Below are 9,835 nucleotides of genomic sequence, written 5' to 3' on the forward strand. Positions count from 1 at the left end.
TTAAAAAAATTGGAGATTCCAAAATTAACACAATTAATAGATAATTCCCAACTTATTCTATTTTTGTTACAAAAAATATATAAAGATCTAGCCTCCAGATTTCAAACTATTAATTAAACAAACATAATTTTATTTGTATTAAATAAAAAATATACAAGAAATACTAAGTAAAAAAAATATGTTAGATTGCACAAACATCTTTGTCGTACTCATCTATTCACGCTATAAGCAATTTGTACGTATATTTCAGATCCTAAAATTACCAAAGTAATAGATAATTCTCAAAATACAATCAACACTACTTGTACCTGAATCTATTTGAAATATTTCTAAAATATAAATTAACTTTTATACAAACAAATTAATTTGCTAAAATACATCAACACTGTGTTGCATGCGTTAATTCATCTTTTAAATAACTTGAGGCCCATTCGAGATCCAAACATATCATCAAAACATAGATAATCTGCAAATCAGATTATTTATTTGCATATAAATTTCTGCGCTGAATAAAAAAGAAGCATCACCCATTATGAATAAAAATATGCTGAAATTTATTTACAATCTGACGTCTGATTTATTTATTTAAAAAAAAAATTGAACCGCATTTCAGAACCTAAAGTCACCAAACGAGATATAATCTCCAAATATGATGAACTGCATAGACACATATCAATTTGCACTAATTCTAAAATGTAAATCAAATTTTGAATTAACAATTAACAAATCTGCTACGATTCTGAAAGGGGTCGTAGGATCCTATGATTTCAAATCCAACCTTTTATTTGTTTTGAGATTCGTGCATAAAAACAATTTTTATGGAGATTCGTAATACTTAAAAAATTAAATGTTGGATTTGGAATCGTAGGACCCTACAATCCCTTAGGATCGTAGCAGATTTATTTCCCCGTTGCATATAACAATTCGTGTAATTAACCAATTTCTTTGTGCTAAATAAATAAAGATACATCAGCACAAAAATATGTTGGAATACATTTATATATTATTGTGTGCATCATATTCTTATTAAATTTGGGCTACATTTAGGGGTGTAAACATTTCGGATAATATCCGATTTCGTCTGAATTCGAATCCGGAAAAGTACTAAAATTATCCGATCCGTATCTGAGACTATCCGTATCCGTATCCGTATCCGAAAAATTATAACAGATACGGATACGGTAAGACCTTTAACTATCCGTATCCGACTGTTTACACTTTTAAACTACAACAAATGTGATATATGTTCTTAAATTGATTTTTTTAATTGCATATTGGACAAATAATTTATTAAATTGCATATAGATATATATTTTGATTAACAATATAACACTATAACATAATTAGTGACTAATATTTTAATAATATAATAGATGTTTCGTAACTTACAAGCTAATTATGAAAAATATCCGTATCCGTCTGATATCCGATCCGTATCCGAAAAATTATAACGGATACGGATACGGTAAGACCACTATCCGATCCGTATCCGACCGTTTACACCCCTAGCTACATTTCTATAACACTCGGTATATTTCACAATATGTCTGAATAGTTTTATAATATTTTGATTTTCTGAATTTACCTATATAAATTAATTAACAGGTTAGAGGATTAATTTAAAAAAAAAAATTGCTGCCACGCGGCCTCATGCATGACAAGCACCCCATTTTCATGTTTTTAGTCAATTAATTCAAGACTAAATGCTTATCCTAAAATCTTCAAAACTGACATAATCTCTAAGTATCATCACTTTTATGCAAACTAATCTATCAGAATATATTTGCAGCATGTTGAACGTATAAATTTATTATATATAAACCAACTTCGATATCATTGAGATCAAAAAATGCTCAAAACTGATAGAATATTTTTGTGGTAAATAATAAAAAAGATACGTTAAATGTTTTAATATGATAGAATGTAATTTAAGCCGGCCTGTGTCTGTTCATATTTTTAATATATTTTCTACCATATTTCTGATGCTTAAATATCGAAAGGTGATCAAACATTGGGACATTAATTATCTATAAGCGTTAGTTAATAAAATTAAAAATTGATCAAGTGCGCATGAAATATAAAGTTTGATGACACAGCACATCAAATTTGATACAAAGCCCATCGGACCGCAGCCCACTCCCTTATAATCTTCAAAACATACATGCATATAATCTCATAAATCAATATTCTAAATAGCTAGCTATAAATACGTTATTTTTTAATTCTCAAGTATATTTACATGCGTTGACACGATATTAGCAATGATATGAAGTACAAAGATGAGACCCGATACATTCAACGGACAAAATAATGTAACTACTCCTTTAATGTCATTGACACATGTAAAGAAACCAAATAAATATCATATAGAAACAGAAACAACACTGGCTGTATGAACACGAAGTCTAGCATCAAAAGCATTTGTATTAAATCTCAAATTAATGGCTTCTCAAATAGCTATTGATCAATCAGACGGTTCGAATATCGATCGTCCACCTAAGTTAGATATACAAGGAAATGTTCCGTCTGCATTAACTGAGTATCTTTTGAGTTAACACCTCTCAACCATCTGATTTTAAACGGAGTCAATTCGATCACAACTTATAATTCAAAAACTCATTATGTTACTCTCTTTTTTGTGAATTGTCCTGCATATGGTGGTTTGCCATATACATGCACAATAAGTTTTCAGATACAAAAGCGAAAGAAAAGAAAAATGGAACACCTTATATTCAGACCTACAAGTAAAAGGCCGGGGAACAGATGATCCTCAATCTAATTAGAAAAATTATGATCAAGAGGGGCATCTCGACCCTATTATTTTCCAACTTTTGGTACTAGAACATTTTTTTAAAGCATATATAGCGGTTGTGGTCGCTCAACAAAAGCAAGATCCGATTCCATAATCATTATATATAAATATGAAGAAATATTAATGAATAGTAAACATGTATCACCTGCAATGGACAAGGTATTCATCAAAATATTAATTAATAAGATATCTTCCCCCAATTTTTTTAAACAACGCAGATCAATACTCCCCCCCTCTCAATTTTTTTTTATGGACAAGATATCGATCAGATCTTTAAAATAGTCGGTTGCCTATGGTTGTAGATGCGAGCACCATTTTTTTTCCCTTTTTTTTTGAATGTTTAGAAGTTTTGAAAAAGATACCATTATCAGCTTAATCATGCACTATCTTTTGTATAATTTTTGCATGTTACTGAAATATTAAATTTGAAAAGATATGACTTGGCTTCAAACTAGCGTACAGCCACATACTGAAGGGTTTTGAATAAATTCCCTGAGCGAGATTAAAAGCCGATAATTTTAATTGAATTCAAATTCGGATTTGTCACCTCTGTGTGCACCAAGAGATCAGGCAACAATACATAGAAGATCAAAACAACTATTTAGGTTGAGATCTTTCTATTCCCTTACCTGTAAGGTAATTCGTACTTGTCACCTCGGTGCTTATCAGTGTGCACGTGCAAACTGACACAAACAAAGAAAAGAGTACAATATTTATAGTTAGCCGACATTGAATTCTCTAAACAAAGATATCATCTCACATTTAAAACTAAATCAAGAGAGCATTTACTGAAAGACCAGCTAATAGACAGAATATATTATGGAGTTCAGAAATCACAACCACCCACCAAACAGCTAAACTATTCCTAAATAGTCACAGTTATCCCAATGCACGAACAATCACTGTATCATTGGAACGGATCCACCAGATGCCACTATTTGTTGCTCCACCTACAATTAATTGAAATGACAGTATATAAAATGCGAAGAATGTCTAAAGAAATTAGTAAAAAAAAAAAATTATGTTATACCTTAAAAAGAGTTTCAAGCTTGCTTTTGAAGGTCAAAAACTCCTGATTCAGCTGCTGCATGCAACTGAAACATCTGCACAAGAGAGAATTTATTTAATTTAAATTACAAAAGTAAAATCCATACAGTTGAAAGATAACTTCATATACATAAACAGTTGAAATTTATATCATACCCTTGGGGATCATTTGCTTCACAGTAGTCACGAAAGACTTGACAGACATTTCTAATTCTTTGAGCACCAATACTGTAATGCAAAATTTTGGTTATTTTTAGTACTACATAAAAAATAAACTAGGCGAATTTGCCCCTGATCTTTCTGGTAAAAATTTCAGGACCATTAAGGGCTTTGAGACTAAAAATTGCCTCCAAATTTAGAAATGAAAACGGCAATTTTTTTTTTGTCTAGTCAAGTAGGCCCCGAATTGAGCCCACACATTGATTTCCAGATCCATAGGAAACTAATTTATTTTCTCTAATTAGTAAACTCGCACGTAAATGGAAATTTAGGTAAGCTCCTTCAAAATTACAATTACACGAAACCTAACAATTTCTCGTTAGGGAAGAAATGACATTTAAGGTAATACAACCAATATAAGATTCTATACACCTACAAAAATTAAGCAAAATTGGAAAGAATCAAACCTTGCGCTGCTCCCCTTCAACTGGTGAACATGCGCATCAATCTTTTTGTAATCTACAACCTGCTGATTTCTTTAAATACAACAAATAGAAAGGAAATCAACAAAATAGAATACCAACAGGATATCTGTGTCTCTGTTAGAAAGAGACAGGAGAGAGGGACGAAAGGAAAGGGGAGAGAGAGAGAGAGCTTACAGATTTGAGCCAAGCTCATTAATCAGTCTTCCTGCATCGTCAAAGAAGAGAGAAACTACCTCGTAAACAAATCCTGGATTATTTTCATCCTGGAGCTGTTGCAGTTCTGTAAATTGCTGATTCAAAATACCCTTCCCACAAAAAAAGAAGAAGTTTAATAACAAAATCTCACAAATATAAAAGAAAATATAATCTACAGGACAGAATTGCAAAAAATCCGATACCTCGGCAAAGAGTGAAGAGAGGAGATCGGAGTATGTGCGTTGCAAGAGGCTCAAATCCATGGTCTGTTCTGTCTCGTACTCTCTCTCGTTCTCTCTCTCTCACACACACTATGTTCCTCTTGTTTTATTTCAGCGTCGGGATTAAGCAAGCTCTCCACAAGAGGACAGAATAGAGAAGGATTTATAAAAGGGCAAATGGAAGAGAGAAACGAGTCATCTTCTCAAAAGAGAAAAAAATATATAAAAAAAATGAAAAGGGTCCGGTTCCTCTCCAATCCATTGTCACCGAATTAATTGGGTGCTCTCTTGTTTTTAACAGTTCAATTTAAATCAAACGGTTCAAATCAATTCTGACTAACGTAATAAATAATGAAGTTTCTGAATTGCATATTGAAATGATGTTAGATGAAAGCTTCAAGTATGACTCCACATGGACCACATCAGCTGCCATTTAATCTCGCATTTTTTTTAACAAAATGACGCATGCAATCATCACCATAATAGCAGTGGAGATGTGGACAAGTTTGGATAAGTCAAAATAAATACGATGAATTTAGTACAATTGGAAAGGAGTGAAACACGTTCAATGTATTGGTTGTCTTCATTATATAAACATGTTCAAAGAAATTAAAAAAGATACGGTTCGATACATGTCGAACAATTCAAATCATTCTTATCGAAAACTTCCCAAAATGTTAAATTACAAATGTTAGCAAACAATATGTACAAACAAAATGATGTGTGTCAATTGGCGCAAATCTTCTCCAATTATATTTAAAAATAAAATAAAGACCTTTAGTTCAACTCATCACAATTGTACATAATTTATTGGGTAGTTGGAAGTATATCGTGTTTTAACCTATAATTCTTGAAGCATCAAAACCTTAGTTATTTAAATATAGACCAACAAATAAACTTGTTCAACAAGCATCAATTCTTAATTTGTAAAATATCAATTATGTATATTAACCAGGTGTCAATAAAATTTGTGTAGAGTATCATGTTATTCGTCATATTTTGAACGATAGAAGAATATTTTTGACTCGTCCAACTTAAATGTATTCTAGCATAAAAAACAATGATTGCATGATTTTCTATGACATGAAAAGTATAATAATATGAAAAAAAAAAAAAATACTTACCACTGAGTCCAAGCAAGCCAAACACATCAATAGTAACCCTAACTTTTTTCAACTTTTTTCATACAATTGGAGAGGATCCTGTTTAGCACCCAAAAAAATTTATTTCTTAAAAGAAAAAATAATGCTGGGTCACTATATAAAATTCCCGAACCCCAGAGGCCACATAGACACGATTGGTTGCTTGAGGTGCAACAGCTCAAAGAAGAGCCCTGTCACTGACAGCGAAGCTTCTAAGAACAATCAGTTGACTTTGATGATGCAAATGAAAGGAGACTAATTGTACTGCACCTACGGACTTATCACAAGTAAAAATAAGAGGACTAGGGATACACTTTTTTACGCAACTTCTAACTTAAAATTCAATTTAAAATGCCCTTATTGATCAATATATTAAAAAAAATACAGCTCCGAATTATTGACGGAGATAAAAGGATTTCTGTACACGTGTCGAAACTTGAAAGGTTAGGCATTCCACTTTTGAGAAAGACGAGAACAAGTGGATAAGGTTCCAAACAATACCTGCTCCTTGTACTGGACTACACCACGCGGAGAATCCCCATTAGCTAAGATAATGAGCCAAAAAAATTAGAAAGTAAAGCTGAGAAAAAGAGCTACAAGATCCCTTTGTTTTTGTTGTTAAAATGGAACTGTCAACTTTCAACTCAATTATTTTTCAAAGAAAAGATACCTCTATAGGATCAATTCCACTATCCCATAGCTGAAGGAAAATCAATCTACAATGACTGACAATAATTGACAACATGAAAGACGGGAGGGACTGGCAAAGTGGTACAGTCAAAATCTCGTATGAACCTATAAACTCAATTTCTACATTACTTAAAATAGAATTAAAGAATAGACCCCCAAAATAAAAAACTCAATTAACAAACATTGCAACTTCGCTTGCAGTAGCCGGGCAGTTCTGCAGTCCCGACCATGTAGGCTGGATTCTTTGTGCACTCTCCCAGAGCGGTCCACTTTGCACAGTTCTCATTCTGATCAGTGCAATTGCCTCCAGTGTGGTACACCTTATCAAATGATGCGACACGAATCCACTTTGTGGCTGACCACTTCTCACCCTCTATGACAGGACATCCAGCATGGAGGCTCTTTGGATCAGTTGTTGCATCAGGGAGAAGGTTGAAAAAGAGAAGCGCATCGCCTTTTCTTGGTTTTACTGCATCCAGAAAACAAAAGGGTTAATTTGGAGTAAAGGAAAAGTTGCATGGATTTTGTAATTTTGGAGCTTACCAGCTATTCCACGTTGAGCACATTCTGACAAGGTGTCATCCTTAGCATGTGCTCCTCTGTGATGTTTAAGCTCCTGATTTGACAAACACAATGAATTAAGATAACATCAGTAAAAGTGCCTGAAACCATGTAAGAGTAAGTTTCTTCTATTTTGTCCAAAAACTTTTATCCATGTTAGTACAGACGATCATAATTTTTAATACACCAATGGTCCAATGGACATGGACTGGTGCATAGCAGCATAAAGTTTAGACATGAAAGCAACCATCAACAAACTCCATGGGTAACCAAGCATAAGCCAAATGTAAAAATGCAACAAGCTAGCAATTCAAGAGATATAAATACAAATAGTTTCAGCAATCTAGTTACCTCGGCTAAAGGAAATACAGTTTCGCCACCTTTCTCAACATCGGAAAGGTACATAAGAACTGTAGCAATACGATGGCCACCACGAAGGGTATTAACAGTGTCGGTAAAGTAATCATAGTGGGGTTCATACTTTTGCCCATACTCATAATGCAAAACTTGGATGTCTTCACCATTCTCTGTATATAATAATAACACAATAATTAAAAAAGAAAAAGAAAAAAAAAAAAGAACCACGAATCAACACATTTTAAGGGGAAATGGAAGGAGAATTAAAAGCAGACGACAAACTCTGCTATAGCGTAATCAGTCAATATGTAGACTATGGAAACACGAAAAATTATGAAATTAAAACTAGATATGCTAAGTAATTAAAGAAGAAAAACAATTGAGATCTCTTCAAGTAAATGGGAAACAAATTACGAACCTTTTGGGATGAATGTCCAAGCAGCAATTTTGTCCTCTATGCCGGAAACAATCTCATCCTGAAATGGTGAATGGTATCAGAGAAATAGGAGTAGAGATTAAGAAAGGATATATTAATCTGCTCTAATAAGGTCTATGTCAAATCACAAAGCATCCGTGTGGCTTACTATTCACGCACTCATATCATGGTACCAAATCAGTCCAAATATACCTCTTCACCAGACGAATATAATTACTACTAAATTTTAGGTCCTGGCAAAACTCCTTGCATGTGGTGAGATTAGAAATGGCAAAAGGCCACAAAGCATGTCAAATTGGCTTTGTTTATTTTTTCTTTTCACTGCTATCACTTCCAGTTACGGGTGTTCATTGGTTTGGTTCAGTAAAAACTGAATTATAATAGTCAAACCAAAATTTTATTCGGTTTTAAAAAATATAACTGAACCAACTGAATTAGACTTGCAGCAAGGATATCATTTTTTTTTATTATTTGGAAAGAGATACACATTTATTAGAGCTGTTGAGGAATAATTTGATAGAGCAAAATAATGGAGTCCAGACCTTTGCTTTGTCGATGAACATCCCAGAACTTGTACGAACCTCACTCAGCACGCTTTTTCCTGACAAGTTGTCAGCAACTGATGATCTAGTCAACTCAGTTTTAGCCTAACAAAAAAAAAGGATAAAAATTTAATTTTTATACCAAGTTATAGTACTTCACTTGCTATGAAATTGAGAAATTATAATCAGTGAAATAGTTACCAGTGATATCAAATGGTCGCATTCTTCGTCAGTCAGGAATCCTTCATACACAAACGCTCTGAAAAGTTCCAAATTAGGATCAATTAACCGCAAATCTAGATGATTAGCGTACAAAACTGTGAATGAAATCGAGCCACTTATATGTTGAACTGGATCATAACACATTGAAAGCAAAATAAAAGCTAAAAGCCAGGGAATAAGAGAGAACCTAGGCTTCACAGAGATCTGCCTTGATCTGGATGGATCCACCCCATCCGCATGAGAGTAGGAGCTTTGCGCTTGTTGGATTAGATTGAACAGTATAAAGAAAAGAGAAATCCAAAACCTAGATATGGATTCCATAATTTAGCTAGTGTGTGGATTCAGGCGGGGAGCTGATTTTCTGATTTATTCGCCTGAAGGAGATTGATGGAGGGAGTCCATCTCTTCTGAGGTAGAAGAATATTTCTGTATAGATTCATTCGGACCGTCCGATCATAATCTGGCAAAGTACAATGCACGGTTTCCTTAATATTCGTGCGGATCCCGATCGGACGGTTTGTATCTAAACAGATATGTTCTGTTACCTTAGGGGATCTGAATTCCAAGGAGGAGGTGGCCAGGACGAAATGAGATCAGGCCGTAAGTTGGATCTTATTAGTCCAGGCCTATGAGAGATGGAATCCGTGTGAATAAATTAGATTTTTAGCCCAACAACATAATTCTTCCAAGTTCCAAACCCTGTTCGGTTGGTCTATAATTTTGGTTTGGTTTTCTTTCCCAATTTTGTTCTCATATGACCGTAGTTAGTTGGGGACAGATAAAGAAATTTGTTACGCGATGATCAGTTATGTGTGTCGATTACATGATATAACTTGTGTGTTGCGTGACGTGATTATTTGCATGACGGAACTGTATTCGAGCGAAAATTACACGTCACGTCATGCAAACCAGTCATGTCACGTCACGATATGAAACATAGAGTATTCAGTATTTTTAGTTAGTTTT

The 9,835-nt window shown here is 33.7% G+C and overlaps 2 protein-coding genes across 2 annotated transcripts; both read right to left on the reverse strand.

Moving 5' to 3' along the window:
* Nucleotides 1–3,506: 3,506 nt before the first annotated feature.
* On the reverse strand, nucleotides 3,507–5,087 carry AHP1 (histidine-containing phosphotransmitter 1). Its single transcript, XM_078322825.1, has 6 exons — nucleotides 4,902–5,087; nucleotides 4,678–4,808; nucleotides 4,486–4,554; nucleotides 4,016–4,087; nucleotides 3,843–3,915; nucleotides 3,507–3,762 (listed from the first exon to the last, which is right to left on the reverse strand). Exons 1-6 carry the CDS (start codon nucleotides 4,959–4,961, stop codon nucleotides 3,712–3,714), a joined length of 456 nt encoding a protein of 151 aa, XP_078178951.1. The 5' UTR covers nucleotides 4,962–5,087; the 3' UTR covers nucleotides 3,507–3,711.
* Nucleotides 5,088–6,758: 1,671 nt separating this feature from the next.
* Nucleotides 6,759–9,271, reverse strand: LOC144573131 (2-oxoglutarate (2OG) and Fe(II)-dependent oxygenase superfamily protein). The gene is made up of 7 exons (XM_078322824.1): nucleotides 9,057–9,271; nucleotides 8,849–8,906; nucleotides 8,648–8,752; nucleotides 8,088–8,145; nucleotides 7,664–7,839; nucleotides 7,295–7,367; nucleotides 6,759–7,220 (listed from the first exon to the last, which is right to left on the reverse strand). The coding sequence occupies exons 1-7, from the start codon at nucleotides 9,188–9,190 to the stop codon at nucleotides 6,925–6,927; spliced, it is 900 nt and encodes a 299-aa protein (XP_078178950.1). The 5' UTR covers nucleotides 9,191–9,271; the 3' UTR covers nucleotides 6,759–6,924.
* Nucleotides 9,272–9,835: the final 564 nt, after the last annotated feature.

Source organism: Carex rostrata, chromosome 21, assembly GCF_964058835.1.
Source record: "Carex rostrata chromosome 21, lpCarRost1.2, whole genome shotgun sequence".
Classification (NCBI taxonomy): Eukaryota; Viridiplantae; Streptophyta; class Magnoliopsida; order Poales; family Cyperaceae; genus Carex; species Carex rostrata.

Bases quoted from the DNA above. Each gene is read 5' to 3' on its own strand.
- AHP1 (XM_078322825.1), bottom strand. From the start codon at position 4,961: ATGGATTTGAGCCTCTTGCAACGCACATACTCCGATCTCCTCTCTTCA. The intron at 3,916-4,015 runs GTATGATATAAA...TCTCTTGTGCAG, and splicing joins GAAGCAAATGATCCCCAAGG to ATGTTTCAGTTGCATGCAGC. The intron at 3,763-3,842 runs GTATAACATAAT...AATTAATTGTAG, and splicing joins AGCTTGAAACTCTTTTTAAG to GTGGAGCAACAAATAGTGGC.
- LOC144573131 (XM_078322824.1), bottom strand. From the start codon at position 9,190: ATGGAATCCATATCTAGGTTTTGGATTTCTCTTTTCTTTATACTGTTC. The intron at 8,753-8,848 runs GTAACTATTTCA...TTTTTTTGTTAG, and splicing joins GCGACCATTTGATATCACTG to GCTAAAACTGAGTTGACTAG. The intron at 8,146-8,647 runs GTCTGGACTCCA...TCACCATTTCAG, and splicing joins TGTTCATCGACAAAGCAAAG to GATGAGATTGTTTCCGGCAT.